Source organism: Sylvia atricapilla, chromosome 2 (genome assembly GCF_009819655.1).
Source record: "Sylvia atricapilla isolate bSylAtr1 chromosome 2, bSylAtr1.pri, whole genome shotgun sequence".
NCBI classification, from domain to species: domain Eukaryota; kingdom Metazoa; phylum Chordata; class Aves; order Passeriformes; family Sylviidae; genus Sylvia; species Sylvia atricapilla.
Genome location: NC_089141.1, coordinates 108,144,508 through 108,170,514, shown reverse-complemented (window position 1 = coordinate 108,170,514; position 26,007 = coordinate 108,144,508). Strand labels below are relative to the sequence as shown.

The 26,007-nt window shown below is 37.1% G+C and overlaps 1 protein-coding gene across 5 annotated transcripts in view; it reads right to left on the bottom strand.

Annotated features, from left to right (window-relative positions):
* The window catches only part of USP9X (ubiquitin specific peptidase 9 X-linked), a 97,355-nt gene that overhangs the window by 4,217 nt on the left and 67,131 nt on the right, over positions 1-26,007 (bottom strand). Inside the window, exons 25-42 of one of the 5 annotated variants that reach the window (XM_066314049.1) lie at positions 25,744-25,869; positions 22,902-23,068; positions 19,547-19,655; positions 18,816-18,962; positions 18,552-18,698; positions 17,594-17,801; positions 15,071-15,291; positions 14,483-14,673; positions 13,887-14,060; positions 11,854-11,995; positions 10,934-11,684; positions 10,308-10,431; positions 8,875-9,100; positions 7,537-7,666; positions 5,729-5,914; positions 3,827-4,047; positions 2,689-2,777; positions 155-311 (exon numbers count right to left, since the gene is read on the bottom strand). In XM_066314049.1, coding sequence (XP_066170146.1) covers positions 155-311; positions 2,689-2,777; positions 3,827-4,047; positions 5,729-5,914; positions 7,537-7,666; positions 8,875-9,100; positions 10,308-10,431; positions 10,934-11,684; positions 11,854-11,995; positions 13,887-14,060; positions 14,483-14,673; positions 15,071-15,291; positions 17,594-17,801; positions 18,552-18,698; positions 18,816-18,962; positions 19,547-19,655; positions 22,902-23,068; positions 25,744-25,869 — 3,516 coding nt within the window. Of the gene's footprint in view, positions 1-154; positions 312-2,688; positions 2,778-3,826; positions 4,048-5,728; positions 5,915-7,536; positions 7,667-7,721; positions 7,824-8,874; positions 9,101-10,307; positions 10,432-10,933; positions 11,685-11,853; positions 11,996-13,886; positions 14,061-14,482; positions 14,674-15,070; positions 15,292-17,578; positions 17,802-18,551; positions 18,699-18,815; positions 18,963-19,546; positions 19,656-22,901; positions 23,069-25,743; positions 25,870-26,007 lie in introns of those variants that run through there. The other 4 variants (XM_066314048.1, XM_066314050.1, XR_010743016.1 and 1 more) reach the window with 4 other exon arrangements.

The window sequence follows — 26,007 nt, the reverse complement described above, 5'->3', positions numbered from 1 at the left end:
GACCTTCTCATACAGAAGGTTCAAATTAACTGTCCCTGGAAGTTGTAATTTAATCAAGGTGATAAAAACTGAATTATGGTGAGGTTTGTTTTGAGTATTTTTTAAACACAGAAGTGGGGAAAAAAGCAGAAAGAAACAGAGTAAAAAGTATCACCTGAAGGATCTGGTAAGCTACAGGGCAGTTGCTGAAGAGAGCTACCATGCACTTTATACACTGGTAAGCTCTTTTCTGATAATGATTCTTCGAGCGCTGAATGGTGTCAAAGAGTCCATCCCTGTCATCTGGGATTCCCTTAAGTGCATTGTGAATCCTAGAAAAAACAAACCAGAACAATGACAAAACTTTAAGTGTTAAAGAATTTTAGCATTTGAATTAAGGCCCTATATACAATGTAATTTTGAAAGGGACAGTTGATGTTCTGACTTCTGGTGTAAGTCAAGAGGGTGTTTTTTAAATCAGAAAACGCCCCTGACATGTCATATATATAACTTAGTTTAAAAATTACCAAACAAGCTAAAAATATAATTGAACAAGATATATTAAAAAGTAATTAATTCTAGTCACAGTATTCAACCATAACAGTTTATTACTGAAGTATCTACTGCATTTACAAATCAGCCCTGTTAACTCAATAGGTCGTTACAGAATTGGAACAGTTAAATCTCAACAGATGGGTACCTTACACTCAGTTATGCCTCTCAAAGGCACCCTTTTACATGCAGCTCCTCTGCAGGGGAATGAATGGTACATATTTGTGCATGGGATAAGAGACTTGGGCATTCTCTGGAACTAAGCCCAGTTTCTGTCCCTTCTGCTCTTGAACACGGCAGAGGAATTAATTCTGCCCTGAAAATGCGAAAAATGAGAAACTCTGCAAACTCTCTGCAAAAATGAGAACTGACATAACTTTTGGCTTTGAAGAAAAGTCAGAGGGGGCACAGAACCCACACTGGTGTCTCCAAGAGCTGCACTCATGGCAGGGAAAGCAACTACCCTCTTTCCTCATAGCCCTGGCAGCTGTCAGCCCAGGCTCCATCTGTAAAGCAGTGGCTTAGTAAAATTACTTTAATGGCACTTGTACTATTCCATACTTGGCACTTAACCTGTCAAATGAAGAGAAATTTAAGAGAGTGGGTCTGATGCCAAGGGCCAGCAGCAGAGATCTTGCAGTACCAGAGGACAAGTCGTCCTAGGGGATGCACACTGCCCGAGGTCAGATCAGACTTGTTTTCCAGGACTAACAAGACACCATTTATAATGAACAATTTCACTCTTTCATGGTGGTTTGATGGGTTTTGGGGTTAGTTTGTTGGTTTGTTTTTTTTTTTTTAAGCAGAAGACAAAAATCATTAAAATTCTCAGCAAAAGCAAGAACAGGGCAGAGACAAGTACTTCAAACTATGGCCACAAGTGGCATCAAGTAGTGGATGACTGGAGCTGGCCATTTCCTACCCTCTGTGGAAGCCTAACACAATTCCACAGAGCAGTGCTACTCCTGACACTGCAGTGCAACATGGAGTGATGTACTACTCCAGGAAAGCCACACCACAAAATGCCACCTCCTTCATACCCTGTTATTCCAAATACAACATTATCCCCAACAACCACTTCCACGATTTCTCATCTGTAGTTCAACCCTAAAAATCCATTGTTTTACTCCATATCTATTAAAGTTTGCCCATCCTCCAGCATCCTGTGGACTTACCTCATGGCATTATTTGTTTATCAAGAAGATAATAAAAGCAAATCCCATAAAGATGATTATGAAATCCCTACAACTCAGTCATCACATTTTGGAATGTGGTCAAGCCAGACCACCATCTCCTAGGAGTCCCTCCTAAAATAAGCCCAGGCAATTGGTAACATCCTAAATGTGCAGTCTGTTTCCACAGCTAAGGGCAGAACTCTGCTCCCATACCTAACAAGTGTGCTCTCACTCAAACTATTTGAAATGTCCTATGAGACACAGTTGGAAATGATTCAGTGATTCCCATACTACCTATAATTGCTTATTATGAAACACTGACATTTTGCATCACTGACAAGTAGCACATTGATGACATTTGTGTTATTTCACCTACTACTTTTATATTAAACTTCTGAAAAATGGACTGTATTCACAAATAGTATTTGCAGTAATTACAATTTTTAATAACTTCCAAAAGTTCTATTCTGTAGACATGTAAAAATCAGGTTTAAAACTGGATTAATATGTAACATGCTGAAGTTACAATTCTCTTGAAATGTGATCATAAAGAGAATACCTATAGGTGAAATATTCTTTTCTCCCACGTTCACACTTATGAGTGTCTTGGTACCACTCCTACATCTGATCTACTCCTGAGCAAGTCCAGGCTGTTGCTGACCCACCGCAAGGGGATGTTTCTGTGAATCAATCTGAGCACTTCACAGGGAAGACCACTGACTCTAACCTAAACAGCACATCCTCTTGTATGTGAGAAATCTTGGCTTTATAGCAAACTTAATTCCTTACTCAAGAGTAAGGAATGTGAAAAAGTGTACTTATCTCAAAATTTCAGGTAAAACCCCCAAAAATCGCTTTATTTGTGAATTTTGATTTAATACCTATTTAAAACAAACCTATTGAACGGATTAGCAACAGAACCACTGGAAAAACAATCTGTACAGAACAATATTGAATTATAGAAGGACAGGTAAATACTGACCTGTGAGTTTGCCAAGAGTCCTCAATTAACAGGATTTGCAGAAGCAGATCCAAGTAAGGTCGAAGCTCGTAAGTATATGAATATGCAACCTAAAAAGTGAAAATGCAGAGAACACAAGAAAGCATTCCTTGAGGCAGGCAGCTTACACAGTGAAATACAAGAACACAATTCATTTGAAGTTCACTGTACTTCAAAGCATGTTTCAAGATACAATACTTCTTTTCTATAAAGTGTTGGTTGTGTCCAGAATTTTGCAGGTTGCAATTTTGTTTGATTTGGTTTGTTTTTAGGTTTAGTAGGTTCTGTAAAGGACAAAATGTTTCTTCATGATTTTTCTGACACAGCTGATCTGAAGCCCCAAGCATGATATGCTGAAGGAAGCACCTTAAAAAGATACCTTTAGAAAAGCCGAATTTAAAAATGGCACTTTTCATTGATATTGCTACTTTCGGGCAATGTGTACAAAGGTTCTTTCATGGGTTGTCCTAAAATGTAAAATACATGGCTAGCAAAGCATCAATAAAGTGGTTCTTATTATGATGCTTTCAAGTGTCAAAGCGACACAGAAAAATGTGATGTTGCATGAAAAAAATGTGCAAATATAAAGATGGGTTAACAGAAGTAAAGAATTTTCTTTGGAGTAGAAAAGTGTAACTGACCTTACAGAGATTACAATGGAAATATAAGACAGTATCAAAGATTCTTTGCTGAGTCTGAAGCCCTGTATGTTCTGCAGACTTGTAAAAAAACCTTATGAACTTGAAATAAATACAAGGGAGATCTTAGGAAATGATTCCAACTTCCCATGTCATCTACTAACCTCATTTGTGGATAGTGACAGAAAGCTTTAGCAGATGCTCTTGAAACACACAAAGACCACCTTGGTCTACTTTCCACCCTTAACACATCATTCCTGACTTGTTCAAGGTTGATTGCTTCCCTAAATTCATAAAGTGCTTCTCACAGTACTCCAAGGTGCTGTACAGACCTAAGACTGTAAATACTGACAGAGGATGCCATCTTGAGGAAAGTTTATTTATCAAGCACCTGATCAGTATTTAATACAATATTCTTACATATAAATGCAGAATAATTCGTATCTTTATTCCCATCTTTCTCCTAGCTTTTTTATTTTTACCTGCCAAAGTAGTTCACTGAGGACTGTGGAAGAGAACTGAGGATTCTCCCAACAGCAGAAACGAAGCAACTTGATGGTCTCTTCAGAGTTGCTGCAATCTTCAATAATTTTCTTTACATAACTAGTTCTCACAAACAGAATGTCTGCTACGTTCTGCTGAAGTGCCATTATAGGTTGAGATAAATTAGGATCACCATAGGGGTTGGCAAGTGGGGGATTACCTGGAACAAACAGTTATTACAGATTAAAAGATGCTGAAGTACCTTCAGTGTAGACACTCCAAAATACAAACTGGTGTAACTCATCAAAAAACACAGATGGAGCAAAAACAAGCCCTAAGTTAACAGCTGACTTCCTTTGAAAAAAACATTAGTATGAATTAACTAATTTTTATGTTTGTGAAGCTTGACACTTGCTGCCTGAGAGCTACGTCTCCCTCTCTGGTAAGATTATGCAGTGACAATCAAAGCAGAACAGCTGGAGACATATTCACATGCAAGAGGAGAAATCACTGAGAGTCCTCAGAAAAATCCTCTTATGTCCTGCATTTATCTGCTTCACTGCCTGTGTAACACAGCCCAAGCCATATTTTAAGGACATAATGTCTGTTTACTCCACAAGACAATGCAAAATTGTTCAGAGGAATATCTATGTTAGAACAGTCCCATCTAAATCTCTGGAGTGGAGAGACATTAATTACAAAAGTGTATTTATTATCTTATTTAGTCAGCTTGATTTTGTGTAGTGAAAAATGATGATTTGCTCCTGATGTTTCTAAATTTAACAGTGTTTTGAATTATTGTTTGAAGATGCCCAGAAGACTAGGGAGAACTTTTCCAGCCTCAAAAGCTGAAGCAAATAATAACTTTATTATGCAAATAGTAACATAATTAGTAGTCAAAGTAAAGTTCATATAAATAATTTTTTTAGCACAATATTGTGAATATAGTAAAAATACAACTATTTTTCACAGGTAGAGTATCTTTTCAGTTTAAGCTTCAAGTAATGCACTGGAAAAAACCTCAACCAAAATTGCCACATGATTCTGAAGCTTATTACAGCACAGTAAAATTTTCAGTTCATTAATCTCACTATAGCACAGTCTAGCCTATTGACTTTATAGCCTGACACATCAAGCTGTAATCAGTTTGCCATTAAATAGCTTCTCTACAGATTTCTAATTAGGTTTTCTAAAATATGCTTAGCAGAACATGTACAGATACAGGCTATAAAGTCCACACGGGCCAATATCCTGTCACCATTTCTCAAAAATAACTGCAGTCTATTCAGCTACTGGAAATGTTAATGATTTACACTCTGGTTAATGAATTTCTAGCTGATTCTTTATCTTTTATAAATTGAAGCACTGGCTTCTGTTTGCTGTGTTGAGTGTGAACAAGCATCAAACACTATTCAAGAGCTACCCAAAACAATGCAACATCTCTTCAGTGGTAAGCACTATCAGTTATCTCAAAACCTGCTGTGGTGCTTTTATTCTGTATTGTTCTGATTATTTCTGTAGTCCATTCTTTTATTGCCTATTCAAGATAAAAACATCCTTGGACAACTCTTTACAATGAGCTTAAACTATCTGAAAAGCATTAATATTTTGCAATGAACAGCCTCCTACTTTACTAATTATTTCCCTGTTTTATTAAGGAATAAGCCAAGCAGCATAAAATACAGAACAGATTTGTGTCTTGGTCATTTTAGTAAAACAAATCAGTTTTGCTTATGACAAACAGATTTGTTTCTTTAAATGAAAAGAGCTGCTAAACATAAAAGGAAAACATTTAACATTTTTGCCAGCTGATCCACTTTATAAATAATAGCTCAACATGCACAAGAAGACATTTACTGATTTAATCAATGGACCTAAAGCAAAGTTAAAATCCACTGTACCATTGATAGAAGACTGCATCCGCGAGGAGACGTTGCAGCAGCGGATGAGCTGCGACACCACGGTGTACAGCTTCCCCAGCTCAGCATACTGGTATTTAATTGGAGGGCCTGGACCTTCATCCAGAGCCACCAGCATGAAGGTTGCAGGAACATTGAGTTTCAGAAGTTGTGTCTTCTCTGCTACACCTTTGTGGGGCAGGGAGGAAAAAAAAATAATCTTGTTTTTTGGCACTGAAAATACTTTTAGGATTTTTTAAAAAGAAAAATAACAAGAGTTTGCATGACTCGCAACTTTTTAGTTCTATTAAACCCTCATTTATACCTTCTGGGGAAAAAATAATCAAATCAGTAAAGATGCACAAGAAAATTATATACAGCTGAAAAATCACACTGAAGGAGAGTTGTAAATTACTAGTTTCTTATTACTAGTTACAAATTACTACTTCTTTCTCATTAGCACTTAAGCAATGCACAAGTAGCATCTGTGTAAATAGCAAAGCCTCAGAGAAGTCTTTTGGACAACAAATTAATCCTTTTATTGTGAGGCCCGGGAGGATAGGATAAACAACTCTCACAGTGTATTTTATTTTTCTATCATGTCCTAGATGCATCAATCACAAACTTAAGAATTTCTAACTGTGCCACACAATGTAATAAATGAAAATTAAGTGACAAAGTAAGTAAACCTCCAGAACCCCAACCAACCAAAAAATCCCAACCTACGCCTGGTTTTACTGCAAGAATACCTTACGCATACTACCCAAGTACTCACCAGAAAATTCACTACGTCCCTTCTTGCATTCTGTTTCTTATTTTGCTTAAAAGTAATGATTTTTCATACATTTGCAAGTCTTTTCTTATTCTGAAATACAACTGGACCTCACCTTTCATCTTTCTGATAAAGAGGAATTTAAGTGCTTTTTTAATGGTATTTTTTCTGATTATGCTAGATAGTTTTGTAGTTACATCCTCTGCAGAACTGATCTCTCACTTGCTTTGATGTGAACAATCTACTATTTTATTTCTCAAAATGTCAGAAAGTTTAATCTTTTTCAGAGAATGCAGGAATGATGTTATTGTGGTTTTTGCTGAATGAACTCTACATCCATACAAAAGCCTTCAGGTAACAGTAGTAAGGCAAGGACAACTTCTTATTGTATTAGTATTTCCAGGTTTATCTCTGCAGGGTAGATAACAATCAGACCCACAAATTAAATTACATTTTCCTATCTGGCCTCTGAGTGCTCTCCTACTCTGAGGCCTGAACTGCACTGACTATGAAAAGCTAGTGAAAAAGAAAAGATAAGTTGGAGCAGAAGAATTGCATCTTATTCTCTGCTATGACACTAATTCTACTCTAGGGTCATAACAGAAACCTGCCAGAGAAAGAATGCTTTGGTAGGCAAAGTATATGAAAGCAACAGACATTACAGGTGTAATTAAATAAACACAATTGTCTAGGTTAATTTTAGAGATAAGTAATCAAATTCCTTTAAAACTGTCTACTTCCTGCATGAACTCATAAACAGCAACAGTCAAGTATTTTATAAAATTTCACCCCCACCCTCTGTCAGCAGGACACTGTTCTACTGCTCCAAGCTTCTCATATTCCATGGATGATAGGGAGACTGAAGCCCCAAACTCCAAAGAGAAGGAACACAGATGCTAGGGAACATTTATATGACATACAGCTATAACAATCTCCCTAGAGGATGGAAAACTGGATCCTCTTGCTGTTATCTCTGTAACTGCATCATCAATAAAGCCCCAGTTTATTACAGTGTCACCAGTAAAAGCGATTTGCTTACCTAGATTGGCATACATCACAAAGAGATTGAAATACTGCTGCAAGTGGCGCCCGTGTTCAGATACTTCCCTTCTTAGAAGATTCAGTACCGCCCTCAGCAAGTGATCACTTAAACTTAAGTTATCGTAAGCCTACAAAAAGAAACAGGCTCTACTGTTAGTGGCTGAACCTATCAGATCTTTATTTAGTTTCTACTTTGTACTATGACAGAAAACAGAACTGGTTAAAAGGTATGGGATTTATACAAGCTCTCAGTAAATGATCACTTAAACTTAAGTTATCGTAAGCCTATGGAAAAAAATGAGTTCTACTGTTGGTGGCTGAATCTATCATATCTTTTTTTTAGTTTTTACTTTGTACTATGACAGAAAACAGAACTGGTTAAAAGGTATGGGATTTATACAAGCTCCAAAGTACCAGCAGCTGGTCAGCCCTCTGTATCTCACACAGAGAAAAAGACACAGACAGGAAGTAAGACTTCCACCACTCAACGCTGTGTAAGTCCACAAAATTATGCAGCTATAGAAACTTGTAGCTGTGTTCTTTTTCCAGTAGCAGATAGGCCAAAATACTCAAGAAACACACATGCAATTCCACTGTTAACTCTGTAAACTAAGACAATCAAATCACCTCTACAGGTGTATCTCAAATGCCTCACAATACCAAACACTTCCTAAGCCTATGGAGCTTTAACTTAACTCTTAACAGATTCTTTTGCTGGACGCAGTAGTGAAAACATTCTGAGAAGTGGGACCATGTAAGCCAAAAGAGACATTAAATCATGACAAAGGCTCAAAAAGGTTGATCTTTTTTAACACTGTTATCACAAGTATCACAATAAGATACAGGCTTTTTTGTTGTTGTTAGTCAATTCTACGTGTGTAAAATCAGGCAATTCACTGTCTACTCCTACACTGAATTACAATTTTTGACAATTTCACCGTTGCAAGATAAATGGAATTAAAACTTAGGGAAAACTCCTGCAGGTTTTTATGTTAGTGTGTTTGTTTGTTTTACAGTTCAAAATAAAAACAAAGGTTCACTTCTCTAGACATTACTTCACTAAAATAGCCACTGGGGTTTTATTTTTGCAGATTTCACACTCTTAGCTCAAAGCTCTCACTGAGCCTTCACAGAGATTTACAAATGAAGAGAAACTGAACCCTGTGACAGCAACTCTCTAAGTGGTTGTGTCACATCATCTCTTGTGGTGCAAAATGGGCTGTACAGCTTTCCAGCCAACACTGATGCATCTGCTCCAGAGTTTACTTTACATTAAATGCTTATCATAAAGAAGTAAGAATAAGTTTCAAAACCTTTTCATTAGAAAATTAAATACCTGACTGGAAGGTCCAGGAGAGGCAAAAGGTGATTGACATGGTCCGTCTTGCAATGAAAAATGTGCAATAAATACTATAAGTTTTGCAAATGCACCCCTCACTTCTGCACTGGGGCATTCCAGGAGATACTCAGAGAAGCGGTTTGAAACATTAAAAAGGACGTTGTGTGCAAACCAAAAACGTACATTCTTGCTGTGACGGAGCAGGATGCACAGGGCATCATACCTGAAACAGGACATGACACAGTTTTGACCAAATGCAGACATCACTGAATTCTGGCAGACATGTTCTTTTGCAGAGTTTGAAGAAAATAGATGTTAATGGTGATCCCCAAACATTTTTGTTCACAAAATTATTCTAATCAGATTATTTGCAGTTCTTACAATGATACTCTTATGAGCAATCAGAAATAGAACAGATCCTTCAATTAAAAGCGTAACACTTAACTGTGGTGTTTTACTTCTATCACCTATGAGAATTAAGACAGCATTACACCCCCTAAATACTCCTCAAAGCAGGTCCTATTTTGGCAGTCACCATTCTCTCTGTACTGGAACTGGGGGAGAGGGTGAGCAGCAGAGAACACAGGTGGATTTCATAAGCTGTGTATATGACACATAACTAAACATGTAACCTAACAAGAATTTATAGTCTCATTTAGAGATCACAAAATGAAAAAACAGTACCCAAAGACTAAAATATCTGTTTCAGAGAGGGCCCTGCATTACTCTGTCCTTTCAGCAGGAATATTTGAAGTCTTCTTGATCTCTTAAATTAAAAGGAGTAACTTAAGCTACTCTGGAAGTTGTTGCTAGGGGTATGAATTTGCCATTATTACACAACTACTTACTAGAAGCTGGTAAACTACTGGCCATAAATACCAGATTTTCTCTCCAGTTTGACCAGTAGCAACCCAGACTCCTCTCCCCAGCAGAGAACAACCCAGCAGAAGGACTACAATGAGTAAGATAGGACTGTTTGTCACAGTGTGGATTTGAACTACAGGCCCTGTAGCAATGTACATGAAGTATTCTGCCAACAGTGACTCAGAGACTATCTACATGTTTCACAAACAGAATTCAAACATAAGCTGTAACAATGACTTGTAAAGAGTTTTGTTTAAAACTACTAAAACAATGTAAAAATCATTTTGAATTTGTCAGAAAACATAACCTGTTAGTTCTGTGCTAGTGAGAGCTTCCATTCTTTAATTCTTTTTAAAAGACAGACAAAAAGACAGAGTCAAGCTCTGTTTGAAAATACAATTTGAAGCAGTTCAGATCAGCAGGATATTATAACGCTCAAATGCCTCCCAGTATTTTCTATTAAAATTTTCCCCCTTCTCATGTGCACCTTCACCATGTATTTAAATGGGATCTTTTAACAGACATCAAACTTCCAAAATTTTAATTGTTGTTAAAAGACAAAATACCAATCACTAGCAGGGCCACGGACTATTTTCTTTGTATGAAATCCTGTGGTGAAGAGAAATCTAGCAGCAAGCTGAATACTAATCATAGTTATTTCTTCTGCTTCAGGCAACAGATGATCTTGTCCTAAAGAAAAATCAGAATACTCACATGTAGACAAAGTAAAAGCAATGTGCAATAATTTAACTGATTTCAGATTACTGTTTTGTCTGACATGGTGTTCCAATTTTAGAAGAAACTTGATCAAAAAAGCCTCTAACTTCTATAATGTATCATTTGAAAATGTAAGCTTTAACACAGGAGGCTAACAGATGTCTTATAAATTCAGCATCTCACCTTTGAGAACTGTTTTCAGTAAGAGTCCTCAAACTTGAGGATTTTAACTTGATTTAGTACAGCAACCAAGTTATAGCTGATAGTTTACTGAAGTATTTTTTGTGAAATATTCTGGCAAATTATAACTGATGAACACCTCAACAAGAGGTGTTTAAGTGCAGAAGTCCAGAAGGACAAGCATATTCAAAGCAGGACACACCAAATTTTCACTGGCTAGATAAATCCTTGGCCACACAAACCAAAACTCTTCTTGCAAGAAATGAATCCATAATTATCACACTACCATACTAACCTGGAGGAGGGTTTAGGTAGACACTATTACAAGTAAGTAACTTCTTTATGAACTGGAAATATTCCAGGCTGTACTGCATCCGGTTGTGCATGAACTGCACGTTCTGCTTCCGCACGCTTCGCTCGATGGCCGAGGGCATTTTAATCTGGTGGGGTTTAGTGGTGATAGTGATTTCTGAAATATATTTTATTAGTTCATTGTCTTTGTCTATCGTGTCCATGCGTTCATAAAAAAGAATGTAAGCATTCCACCACCTCTTCTGGCGCCTGTAGGACATCCGCTTCATCATGTGATCAAACACTTCACCCATGTACTCTCCCCCAAAACACTGATTTTTCATCTCTTCATCGTCATCCATTTTACACTCTGTCACGTCTCCATCGTCGAATTTGTACCACCGGTTCTTCTCACCATCTCCACCGTTCCTCTGGATAATGTAAGAGTAGTAATGTCCGCCGCTGGCCTGGCCGCTGTGCACAAGTACCCCCACTAGTCTGTATTTTGTGCTTCCAGAGTGTTCGTTTTCTGACTGCTCATTTTGTATTATCTGATTTTCAGGATTCACGTCATCCCCTTCCAATTTTGCTACACCTGCCACTGTGTAAGGCTCCATGTCCAGTTCTCGTGGAAATTCAAAATAATCATTGAATTTGATTGCACATTCCCTTTCCCAGTCATAATCAAATCGTTTCAACTGGATTGCAAGAACTGGAGGCAACTTCTTAATCAACAAACGTTTCACTGTATCCACCTAAAAAAAGGACATGAACAGTTACCAGCTGTCAAATTTCCATTCATATACTCTCACCAAATACCAATTGAGTAATGAAAGAATGACTTTTCTCTCCAAACATGGATTAACACTGAACTTTCTACAGCTGAAACATCACAGTTGAATTAAATATATAAGGAATAATTACCTTTTTGTTGCATTTTTCACAATGATATGCATTTGCTCCTTCTAATAAATCTCCTTTGACGTACTGTTCCAAAGAATCAAGAAGGTTTTGGTGATTCCTTATATCTACATTCAGAGTTGTGAAGGATTCCTCACACTCGTACCTAGCAATGAACAGGTAAACATATGAGGAAGGTAGGAATGTGTTCAACTTTTTATGTTTTACATGTGCTACCTTGTGTAAAAGAACCGAACTCTTTTTTACTGCAGTTTTCCTACAGTTACATTACAGTACTTGAACACTTTATTTTTATGGTCAGGAATTAGACTGATAATCACAAATACTGTATCACACCTAAAGACAATAGTTCAAAACAGATGCAAATTCTGCAAAAAAACCAAACAAAAAGCCTTTTTATTTTCTGTCTAAAAACCCCCGAATCACCATCTTTATAAAACCTCTTTGAATGTTTATGATTGGCTTTGACACTGTGTTCCAAACATAATCTACAAATAAATCTCTAGCAATGAACCAGCAATGCTTGAGAGACAACCAGTTGATACATCCTGGAAGCAACTTTTTATTTTTAAAGATAAAGAAATGATGAATAAATTTAAAAAGCTGCATCTATTCAAGTGTAACACTGACAGGCTTGTTTCCCTGATATGCAATCAAGCATTCAAAGGCTTGAATAAATAAAGATTTAGAAACACTTCAACCAACGGCAATATTAATTCATTCAATAAATAACTTAAAAAATACATAGAAAGGCTGCCAATTTGTCATACATAAATCGACAGTTTAGTTACTATCAGTTTTCTCCTCCCTAAGCTACAATCAGGGTAATATTTTTATTAATAAAAGTAACATTCTGCAAATCCAGTGGAGTTCCAAAACCACAGAAAATACTTCAGGAGTAGTACATAATATCAGGAATGAATGGTAACTCACGTTGCTTCTGGTCTAGAGCTGCCATTTAATTATCCATTACATATAAAGTAAAATCAGTGCTATAATTTACCTTACAGTATTTCAACTCACTTCTAGTCACTCATTGGAACCCATGAAACCTAAGATGTTCACTTTACAAATTCTTATTCATACATTAGGTAAATTGAAGTTGAAAGATTACCACAATAAAATCCATTTCTATCATTTTTCCCTGTATTTTAATTCCTATTTGAAGGCTAAAGGAAATTGTCATCTTTCAAAATAAAGAGAATTTGCAATGGCAATGTACAGAGATATGTACTGTTAAAGAATCACACATGATCTGAACAGTAAGAAGGCCAACTGATAGTGACAGAAATAAACATAACAATAAAAAAAAGAGCCAAATGCTAAAAAGAATAAGTACATCATTAGCCATTCTGAATTTTGCAATTTTAACCATCCACTGCAAAAAGAGAGATAGATTTAAAAAGTCTGGGGAATTACAACTTTGCAATACCAAGTTCTATTCCTTCATTAACAACCATCACTGAAACAGCGAGCTACAGACTTGCAGTCTGATTTGGCATGGGTGCTTTCTTACATACCTTCTTACAAAGCTGAATTTCAGTATTCACATTTAAAGCTAATTACAAATACAGGAGAAGTCTTAAGAAAATTATGAACTTTCTACACTTGTCCTTAATTATAGGTTATATGGTGAGTAGGAACAGTTTTACTCATTGGAACTGAAGATTCCTACTTGGCTCAGCTCTAAACACACATTATGAAAAACCAACAACAGCAGCAATTGTTGACCAGATACTAAAATTTTCTTCATTGTATTTGGTCCATACAATTGTTTTAACATGAAAAAGCACAATCTTTTCCTGCCTTGATCAACACATAATGCTTCACATACAATCTGTGAAGTAGAAGCAATAACAAGTACTTTAAGGCACTTGTAGATGAATGAATGTTCAGCTGTAGAAAAAATGAGGTAACAAAATCTATTAGCTTAAAAAACCCACACAAAAAGCCCACTCTTGATTCAAATTATTTTTGTAAAGAAACAAACATGGGTTGTTTTTTTATAAAAAAAGATTAAAATCTTCAACACTTACCGATGTGGGCATCCTTGACAAATCTTCTGATCAGCAAAGGACCCTCCTAAAACTTTACTTAGCATTGCTGGATGGCCCAAAGCTTTTAAAGCTTCATCTAAACTGTCCACCAATGAATTAAAAAATTCTAAAGCGTCATGTTGTTCACGTAGATTTACAGGTTCACCCCAGAGTCTGAAAATGAAAGCACATTTTGTCAAATATGCTTTGTTTTGTTCACCAACTGTTTCTTTTTGAAAAAAAATATTATTCAAGCTCCTAACCCCTCCTCCTTAAAGAGCCAAGCTACTGGTTTTTGATGTACTATACAACCTGTTGTTCTGTCTCTGACACTCTCTAGTAAGTAAAAACAATCTCTTGAGCATAACTTCATACTTAATTCAAAGTCTCACTATCAAAAATTACTAACATTTGAAAGTACCACCCTGCTGTAAACTTTAGTTTATTAACAAACTTCTACAGGATGGTGAAAAGGCAGAAAAAGCTGCACAACTACTGGTAATTTTACACTTTACATCATTGCCATTCTACTATGATTAGTTTTTTGCACTTCAGTGATCCAGTGAACAAACATCAATACTCAATTTTCTACTTACCTAAACTGTTTCCAAAACCCTCTTGGTACATAGTACTGAAGCCTGGAAGCTGCTAAATGGCCAAATATTACTTGGAGATGCCTTAAAACTCCAATATTGTACTCTTTTCTATCTTCAGTTTTGCTCAGCGCTGGTTTATCTTCATATTGATGTGGATAACCAAACACATCATCTCGTGGGTCAACATTGCTCTGAAAAACAGAAAATTTGTGCAATTCACTTTCAAATGTAGCTGCCTTGTAGTTAGTTTTACCCCTTGTTTAATTTGACAATCTAAGTTGTTTCATACTCAGCTGAAAACCCAAATACTGTCTTTGTTTGCATTAATAAAGTGGTGGTGGCAGAACTAAGGCGCAGTGCTTTGCAGTAGAAATGCCTGAGGAGGAATTCTGCAAACCCAGCCATTTGGATCTTCTAACGTGCCCCTCTGGCAGTGAACCTATTCAAGTATGAAATATTATCCTATTTTCCCCACAGATATCAGTGGAAATCAAAGTGATTGATTAGCAACTGAAATTTACTATAACCTTTTCATAAAAAAAGTAATTACAATTTAAAGACTAGGTAATTTTATATAATTAAATTTACCTCATTGTCCTGCTTTTCATCCCCAGACATGTCATCATCTACATCACTGCCTGTGCCTTCAATTGCAAGAATCCCATTCCTGATGGCTGGAATCATGTACAGCTGCTGAATGACAGAATTCATGTAACAAGTGGCACCAGCATTTTTCAGTCCCACAAATCCCTTTGGCGGTCGAGGCCCAACAGGTGGCAGATATTCCCATTCCGTGAGCGCCTCACAAGCTGAGAGAAAACAGCAGAATGTGGTCAGGGAACTGTTTTGTTATGAAATAAAGAGGATCAATGCAAAGGGCATTTGCATAAAATTATTATTAGCCTGTATCATAATGCAATTTAATAAAAAATAGTGTTCCATCAGAGAACTTAATTGCTGAAATTAATACAGCTTTTGTGAAGGACAGTTCTATCTGTAATCTTAACATTATCTTCTACTGCATAACTAAAGAGGCAGTCAGGCAAGAATTTAGTCTATTTATATAGGAAACGGAAGCCCTTCCCCAGTACTGGCAAGTTTCTTAGTTCAAGAATTCTGCTGCATGAATATAGAATATATAACTAATTTTAAAGCCTTTCAAAAATTATAATACTCTCAAAAATCTACAATCCTTCAAAAATTACAGTATTTCACTTCAGCTTCACTTTTTCTTGCCAGGATGCAAAACAGTTTTAGCAAATGCTATCATATAACTTGATACATATTTTTTGCTCCCGAGTCTTCTCTCTCAGGTCCCTCACATCTCTTCAAGAACATGCATCACCTAAGTTGTATGTATCATCTAGGCTAACTTGTTTTTTTCTGTAGTTGTAACACAAAAATTCTGATATAAAAGAGCATGCATATTTATTTACAGGCAGATTTGGTATATGAATCCCAGAGCATGCACAGTTCATACATGTGTTCTCTCCTCTGTCTGACATACCACAGAGATCCAGTGTTGGTGTTTATCAAACACTTGAATGGAAGGGAATACCAAGAAATCCCCCTAATTGTGAGGTGATAAGAAATACACTACTTCCCAATAGAAAAGGGTGAAGAAAGAAGGATGAGGCAGAGGGGAAAGCCATAAAGCTGTGATTTTAATTTATTCATCTGAGATGCAATTGAACAGGAAGAGACTGAAAAACCTCAAGTGACTCACTGACAGCACCAGTCAAGCAAGTAGCACTGCCACTCTGAGAGGTAGTGGACAATTTTCACTTTGGAATACTATTTTTGGCTGCTTTTGCTAAACTCTGTGAGTTTAAACATTCTGTTAAATCACACAATGGTTTGGGCTGGAAGGACCTTTAAAGATCATCTAGTCCAACTCCCTGCCATGGGCCAGGATGTCTTCCACTAGACCAGATTTGATCCAGCCTGACCTGGAACACTTCCAGGGATGAGGCATCCACAAGCAGACAACCTGTTCCAGTGTCTCAGCATTCTCACAGTGAAGAATTTCTTCCTTGTATTCAACCTAAATCTAATCTGTTTAAAATCATTACCTCTTGTCCTGTAACTACAGGCCCAGGTATTAAACTTTTTCTCCATCTTTCTTACAAGCCACGTTCAAGTAATGAATGCCACCATAAGGTACCCCTGGAGGCTTCCTGTCTCCAGGCTGAACAATCCCAACTCTCCCAGCCTTTATCACCACATGAGCTTGGGTTTCTTTGGTTTGATGATGTCTGGACTTTGGTGGTTGCTGGCTTCTTTCCCTTTCCTTGTTAATATTACAGCAGAATGGTTTCAGTGTACCTTTAGGGCTGAAAAAATATGCTCCTACTTGGTCATTTTTAAGAAATGCTTCTTTATGACAAAAAAATTCTGTGCTAAAAACAAGCCTTTTGCCATCATTGTGAAAATTAGCCCAAGTTTCACTTGACTATTGGCTTTTGAAGCACTAAGATTTTCAAGTTTTTGAACAGACTGCAATCACCACAAACTTCCTCCAGTGAGAGGGAGAAAGTTCTTTCAGTGCAGAGTTGTGCTTGAGACAAGACCAAAATGGAGCCTGAAAAAGGACTGTGACAAGCAGAGAATGAGCTCAGAACTAAGAATAGAAGCGGGACAGAGGACCTGTGTCTGTGTGTGGACAATGATGACACTTCAGGTGAGTAACCAAGAGACTGGCTCTAAAACTAAGGTGAAGATACCTGGTGAGGCTCTGGGACTGGTTAGCAAGAGCCTGAAATGATGAGACAGAAGCAGAAGATACAGACAGAATGAGGTTCCTGGGAGCTGGTATGGACAAAGGGGAGCAGTCAGAGATTGGAACAGGAAGGGTCAGGTTCTGCAAGTGACTGGGGCTGGAATTTGGATGTGACCACAGAATGCAAGTCAGTACATTTATCGCATAAAGAAACACAAGTAAAGGCTACGCTGGCAAACTGATTTTGCAACATTAAAAGCAGCCACAAACAATGAACTAAAAAACTTAGCACTTGGTTCAGTAGATAATATAAACAAAACCTACACATTATATATACATTAAAGAGTAGAAAATAGATAATTAAAAGTATTACATACTAGTGATTGCTGTACCTATGTAATACATTTCAGTCAACGTGTCTACTATCTGTTTGAGATTTCGCACACATCCAACTGCTAGTGCAACGAGGAGCTCAAAGCCAGCATTGATAGTGGCTGGTGAACTACAGACTGGTATGGCCTGCTCAGCAGGCAATTCTCCATTTCTCATGTACTGTAGATAAACATTGGATGCTGGAAAGATGAAATCATCTATCAACTCCTGGAAAAAAAAAAAAGACAATAAATCACCTGTTACCATGGAAATGATTTTATAAGAGAGCAAGTACATAAATGAATGGCTGAGAACCAGAGGGGTACTTAAAAAAAACGAGTAAAAATTGAGAACAACACCATAATGAGCTTTTAAATTTAGAACAGAAGAACTCCATTCTAAAGTGATTCCCTGCAAACCCACCTCCCCACCTAAAGTTAAAAATATATCTGTACTGTTCTTGTTTGGTAAAAAATTTCTTTTGCAAAACCAGTATTATCTACAAAGCTCTTAATCAATTAGTGCTGAAAAACCAACACTCCTGCTCAGTAATATCAGAAGTACAAAGACAACATCTCTGATTAAAGGGATGCTCAGATGTGATGCATTTGTTCAAACCTGCCCTAAGCATTAATAGCACTAATTAAGAACATGTGCAGGAAAGCCATTACAGGAGTAATGAAGGAAAGCAGTCCTGTACAGGACTGTATGTAGCTCACTCTCTTCATGTGATATTTGTCAAGTACTGGAATACAGTAAGAATGAGAATGTTAAATACACTTGATGAATGAAACATACAATTTTCAGAATTGTTTTTAAAGAAAATATTAAACTCCAATCAAAAGCATTTTATGGATATAGCCCACAAGATGTGAAGCTTGTTTTTACTTATTTATAGGTAAAAACAAACAACCCCCCACCCTAAAACCTCACAAAGACAAAAAGATCCCCTCCAGAGGTCAAAAAGCTTGAACTTACTTTAATGAGATTAGCACCTCCTTTTTCACAACCAATATGGTATTTCTTCTCAGGTGTCTGGAATGCTAACAACTCTTTTGTTACTCCAAGGTGACCCTCTAAGATCGTCTCTTCGACACCTGTTTCCCCTGTTCTTTTAACTTCATCCTGCCATTTAAGAGAAAGTTACAATACTCCAAACAGCAGACATTAAGCCCAGAACTGCACTTTACAACAAAGCAGCAAAAACCTGATTATCAGGAATAAACTGTTCCTGAAACTTACCCTGATTCTCTTAAGCCAGTCAATTTCGTTATTGAGAAGAACTTCAGCATTGGGTACATTAATATTACTGTTGTAAGCATAGTTAAGAAGATGTCTTAAGAGGGTGAAGTAGTCTCCAGAATGCTTAGCTCTCTCTCTTGCAGTGCTCTGTGTAAACCAAAAGCAAATTAGAATTTACAGACCTTTTTACTTACAGTGCAACACCAACATATTGCTCCTAAATCTTGCAGTAAACATAAAAGAAAACAAATGTAAGGTAATTTTTAACCTTTTAGAAACCTACAATTGTATTTAGCTGCTAATGAATTACTTCTCAACTATTCTATACCTGAATGAGAAAAAGAAAACCAAGTCAAAACTTTTGATCAATTATTTAAGAGAGCCAAAAGCACTGGGAGCTGAAAAGCCCTGGCAGGACCATAAGGAAAAGGCACTAACTGTAGGTATCTCTCTAACCTGCTAATAATTTTTACTTAAAGGTTAGCAATCACCAAAGATCAAATGCAGGCATTGAAGTCTATTGTTTATGTTCTTATCAGAAAATGCAGAAGAGTTCCTTTTCCCCTGATCTAGCCCAAGTGGAAATCATCTGTGCTGCCTGCCTGTAGGTCAGAAGCAATCTAGATTTTAGAGACTGCTATTAATAGCAATTTATCTTTTCTTGCAGGTATTTTGTCCTTTTACTTTTTACAGACACTCCCATACTAAAGACCTGAGCTCTGAAAACTTACCCCTAGAACAGTAAACAGCAGGGTAATGAAGAAAAGGAGAGGTCTCTGTCCCATGCAACATCTGGTAGCCATTAAAAAGAATTGCTCCTGTGCCATCTGACGAACGGTTCTGGAAATAATTTAACAGAAACATTAAATTCAATCTCCCTATCCAAACAAGACATTAATTAAATTTGTGTTTATCTGCTTAATGCCATTTTCTAAAACTGAATGTAACATAAGAAACATGAATAGTTTAATTATTCACTACCCATCATATTATTTCTCCTTGCAGTCAAATTTCAGTTGCATGAATTATATTACAAAACTTGTTCCACAAATCAAATATTTAAAGATAAAAGAAAAAGAAACTTAGAAACACCTAACCTTTGCAACTGACAGCAAATATTGCATAATGCAACAATTTGCAATCCTAAATAATTTTTTTTCCTAATCAAGTACCAGTTGTACCTGGTAAGACAAACCAGAACTACTTCAGTAGAACTGCTTTTATGTATCACTGCAGCAATTTGCTGAGTATCTTTGAAGTGATCAAAATTCATCATTAGTAAGATGTGAGAGATGATGACCTTCCTGAAAATTCAAGTGGCTATAATTAAAGGAAATTTTCCACCTCAGAACCTAATCTAATCATTAGACCAATGCAGGAATGGGTAAGTTTCAGTAAAAAAAAAAAAAATTGAGGTAAATCCTTTTCTTTCAAGTTGTTTCAATTGTTTGAGCAGTATGCCTCGTAAAAACTGTTAGGAACAACTCTTTTTGTGTGGGAAGAGACTACAAATGAATGCTGAATGAACGATTTTCTGAAAGTATCTCAACATATGAAAAACTGAGTTTTGCAGTGTCTGTTTGGTGTGGCTGCCTTTGTTTTGTGCCCATGGAGTCAGGGTGGAAAGCACACCAAAGAATCCTACTCCCTTCAGAGCTTTTTCATCTATGGTTAACTGTGATTTCAAAGCCACACAAGGATGACCTTGAGGTCAGAGCAAAGATGCCCTGGCTGAGCACTCATCTGTGCTACCATGCACAAAGCAAAGTGCACAAGAAGAAGGAATCATGCAGTTACACTTCTCCAGAAGGTTCTCTCAGCTTCTTCTGTGCTTCAAGAAGACTACCAAGAGCAGTATTTCATAGCCCTCACTGGACAAGTTAATGAAAGAACCCCTCAAACCATTTCCAAACTGAAGGTTTGCACTGCTTAAAAGTTATGCTGAAGAAGGTCTTATACAAAGAAACACAACTCTTCATTTGTTCTCCCTTTGCTACTTCTGATTTTAAGGGTCTCTGTAGTATTCTCCTCCCACCATTCATCTCTCCTCCAGTATGAAGTGCCCCCAGCTATTCAGCTGTTCCTCAGATGGAAGTCATTGCAGAGCTTTGATCTCCCTTGTCACCCTTCCCTGATCTTTGCAAGTTCTTCTACTCTGCTCTGAGCTGCAGCAGACTGTGGGGTGCGGCTGGTTTGTTTTGTTCTTAACAATAACTGACATTTTAGGGGGTCTGATTGATGAGCTGACGTTTTTGTGGAACATCTCATGAAGTTATTTTAAGACACGATCCTTCAACTGCTTGGGACACATCACACAGACTCTCACTCCTCAGGTCTGTGCACTTGAAGGCAGAGCAAAACAGATAAAGGTGATATTTTCCTACAGTGAGAATTGTGACCAATGTGACATGCCACACACTGTTATGTTTCTGAGCTGCATGCAGTGTTTGAACACAAGTATCACATTTCTGTGAAGCTGTAACCATCTAAGTGCTCTTAAGCAATCACGAGAGGGATGCAGCTGCCTGAGCACAGGCATCTCATGCTGTTTTAGACACCTGATGACAGCAGAGCTGGCACACAGGACACGAGCTGCACAGTGAACTCACACTCAGCAGGAGGAACAGCTGGGGGTCAAGCACCTCCCTTAAGCATGGTACCCTGAACCCTGCCCTACTGAGGACACAGGTTTCTGCTCAGTTAATAGAAGACAGTCTCTTCAGTGGGTCTAAGTGCCATTGCTTTACACCAGCACAAAGAATTTTAATGTATTTAAGCCACATACCTGTGGCCACCAAACACTTTGCAGGAATCAGCAGAATACTTCCGGGTTCCAGGAATATTTAGGACTAACTGTTTTGCTATCTTCTCTTAACTCAGCCAGTCTTGCATTCAGAGGACACCACTATAAAATCAGTTATCTTGTAGGAAAAAAACTGCTCTAGCATTTGGTATTAAGCATTCTGCATTCTGTTTCTTAGTTTAGAGGTAGCATGGTTATGCTCTGAGGAAACAGAAGTCCCAATCTAAAACTCTAAAAAACAAACAATCCATCTGATCTTTTCTAGAAAGATCCTATTAGTGAGATCTGAACTTGGTCATCTTTCACGATGCACCAAAAAATATTTTCTCACATGCGTATTTTTGCCCACATTGTTCTCTGATTGAGCATAGGAGATTAGAGAACAATAGTTGTGGAAGGATATTCAGAGTTCTGTCTGGTACTTGCTAAACTTTCTCTGTACTGCAAACACTGATTTGTTTCCACATTAATTCAGAAGAGGAACTTTTCAGCAGTCCAACTTCACCATTTTCATTTACAAAGCAGTCTTCTCTTTGCACTCACATTTATGCTATTCTATCATGTAGCATGTAGTTGCACCATTCTAAGTGAGATTATCATATTTATCACAAGTTTTACAGGCATATGAGAGAAAAGAGCTCAGTAGTAGCTTCCAGTACTGACAGGATGAACTATTTTTCCATACAATGAGTGATATAAGCAAGCTTCAGTGAAACTGAAAATTCAACACCTTATACCACAGGCTGCAAACTAATAAAGGTTGTGGTATTTCTGGTAACCCTCCACAGTTTCACCAATGTGTACAAAGAGTTCACTGTAAAGAGATGCTCTGATGACACTATTGATCCTTTTGTTAAGGTAAAGATTCCTAAACATAAGACTTTTCAACCTGTTTTATCTAAAGAGGTCAGAACCCCCAAAACACAAATTCTGCTCAGATTTTGACCCTATTCATCTGAGAGCACCACAATCTGACTCCCTTTAAAACATACTGAAAGGCTTACGACACTACTGATTTTGGATCTCTGTCATTTCTCAATGAAAAGTTAGAATATTAATGAAACAATAGTGTCTTAAAAAATTAAAATTAACTCTTTAGTAACAGATCAAAGCACTGGCAACCAAGTTTAATAACATATAACAACTTTCCACCTGGATGGTTTCTGAAAACACCCACCCCCAGTACTTCACATCAGAATTTCAGATGGGCTGAAGCCACTGCTCTGCATTTAGGCTTCGTATTCATTTTGAATTGTAAAATAATAGATGTGACCAAAACTTACTTGCTGTGACAGTGCAATAGTAAATCAATAATAAACGTCTGCCACGCTTTCTCTTTACTGAGTGCATCCAGTGCCGTTGGAATCAAAGCAAAGCACAGGGTCATCACCTCCAGTGCTTCACAGCAAACTTGTTCATCTTCCATGTCAGGCTCATTTCCTGCATTTGTCTGTGAAAACAAACAAGAGTGCACAAAGTGGGTACAGAAAACAAGCCCAAGAAACCCAACTGGCTCCAAGGTATATCACTAAACACAAACACAAACCACAGCTTTGTACACTACATGATTTTCAGTGCAGGGTACTTTATGCACGCAGATCCAAGCCAAAGCACTGTGTGGGATGACTTGAAAATTGTGCATCTCACAGGAGGATTCCAAGTGTGAACTTACGGAGACAGAAGTTCAATAGGAAGCTTGTGAGCAACAGTTACCACAGTTACTACTGTAGGAGGTTTTTTTTCTTTATTTGCATCTGGGGTTTAGTTTGTTTGGGATTTTGTTTTGTTTTTCTTTACCACTCAAAACAAGGAGTTCAAAGCTTGAAAACTCTTACTAGTTAAACAGAGAAATGCTATAGTGCTGTATAATTAATTCATCAATCCAGTTTTACAAGTCTTTGACATTCACAACTTATTTGACCAAAGGCTTTTTAATACTGCTAGAATTTATAAATCACTTTGCTATTTTTCAGAAACGTGAAAGAGCTGTTCAAGTTTTTAACATAGCTGCTGTGGTGATTTTTGACATAGAAAATAATATTAGTGGTAATTGGTGCATAGGTCACTTCTTAAACTAAACAACTGAATTAATTGAGTTGATTTTGGTACATTTTTTCAAAATAAATACTTTGAGAATAATGGCAAACCCTCTCCTCCATCTAGAAGTAATTATGTTCAAGAAGTTCCAAAGAAACTGAATGTGAGCAGGTCTCAATTTAACATATATAAATCATGAGTGCAGGTTAGTCACATTAACTAGAGGCATTAAATATTTGTTTTATATGTGGAAAAGTATTAAAATTAATTAGGCAGAAAGAAGGGATTACAGTGCAGAGGACAGAACTAATTGTGAACAGGCCAAACCATGCCTCACTCTGGCAACAAACACTATTTTGTCTATGCACAACAACTGAAAAATCAGAGGCAGTCACTGCACTGCAGCAGGAGGATGTGGCAGCTCTGACACAACTAGAGATCAGAAAGCAAATGCAGAATGGCTTCAGCAAGTCCAGAACTGCACCTGCTCTGCACTGAAGCTCTGGTTAGAAGGGAAAATTATTTCTGCACAGCTGCAGGGACCCAGGAGAAAGGCAAAGTGCACTTAATACCCTATGAAGAACCTCTCTGCACCTGGGCACCCAGAGCTGGGGGGTCTGTACATCTTTATATTCAATCTTTATAAACTCATCATCACAATAGCTTCCTATAACCTATTACCAGATACAGTTCTCTTAAACTGTCTTTTCTTCCATCATATTCCTCTGTTTCTAGGATACTTTCCTCTCTTTTATTGTTATATTAACAAAAGGTACTTTATTTCCCCTTCTCATTACTTCTGCAATTCCTTCCTCTTTTGAATTCCCTATTTTTGTCTTTCAATTTATATTTCCCTTTCGCATAGCAAAAAACAAATGCAGCTGCCATTTATTAGATGTCCATATAAGTGTCAATAAGAAAAAAAGAAATAAAACAAAAATTAAAACCCCAAAAAATCATGTGAAGGATGATGAATAATGCACAGCCTATATTTCACGTCTTTTAAAACTTCCATTACCTCAAAGTATTTTTACAGAACTTAACTTTATAATTTTTACCCAGAAAAATGTTAAAGAAGCACATTTAGGTCTGCTTTCTTTTAGGTATACTTTCTCCAGTGCACTGCTGCTCTTAAAGCATCCTATGTATACATATAAGAGCTTATCTTGGTGTGCCTGGACTGTCACACAAACTAAACCATGTTTTGTATGCAAGTATCACCTAAAAAAAACCCCAAAGCCCAATCTATTTCATGAAGACGTCATGCCCACAGCAACAGAAGCAGATGCCATTATAAGCCATGAAAGCTAATGGAGAGGTGTTGCATTTTGCTGAAGTAAATATTCTTCTTTCAACTGATCATTTAAACACAACAGCAAATACACCAAGAATTAAGCCTCCCCACATATTCCTCTTCCTATCACTCTCAGGCAAGTATTGATGAGTACTAAACCTGACTTTACATGACAAAAAAAAGGAAGACTTTTTTAAAATCGCTGTCCAAATAAAGACTGTTATTTCCTATAATTGTAAGCAACATTACTTAAATGCAAGATGTGTGATAATCCATGGATATAGAACTCCCAAATCCAAACCATTTGTGTAAACCACATGTGAAACCATGAACAAAAGAAGAAAAGCCATACAGAATTAACCATTAAATCTTTTTTCCCAATGCTCTCGCATCACTTTGCTCTTCTTTCTCTTTCTAGACTGCATATATACTTTGAATCACTTGTGTAAAACAGACCTTTTAAGTTTGAAGACTAGACAAATTAGCACTGCAGGAAATGCTTATTCCTTATTTGGATGCAGAATCTAACTGGGCTGAAGATGTGTTACAGCAGTTACAGAACTGGTGCATTTTTGAACTGACACCAGATTCAAGTTACAATTCAACAGTTACTGAGCAAAGGAATTTGGAATAGAAAATTAAGCTGTGTTATAACAATGACATGTCCTAAATTCGGAAATATATCATTGTATCCACCCAAAAGCACATTACATTCTAAACCTGACCAGGTCAACATTCCCTTTTATACAGAAACAAACATTTATACAGAAAAGTAGTGGTTCAGGAATTCTCACCTTTTCATAGATTTTACTGATTTCCTCATTCGAGCTGAAAACCAGCTGAACTGACCCACAGCCTGATGCCCAAACAATTTTTTGTACTGCCCTGATAACACAGATGTCAGGGATGTATTTTGAAGCCTGAAAAAAAAGAGAAGTTAACTAAAGCAACTTTAAAATACAGCTGAAAATAACATTACAATGGATTCTAAATTCCCACAAATGTATTTTTCACAGAAAATTCAAGATTTAAAATGCTAGAACAAAGGTTTTTTTTCC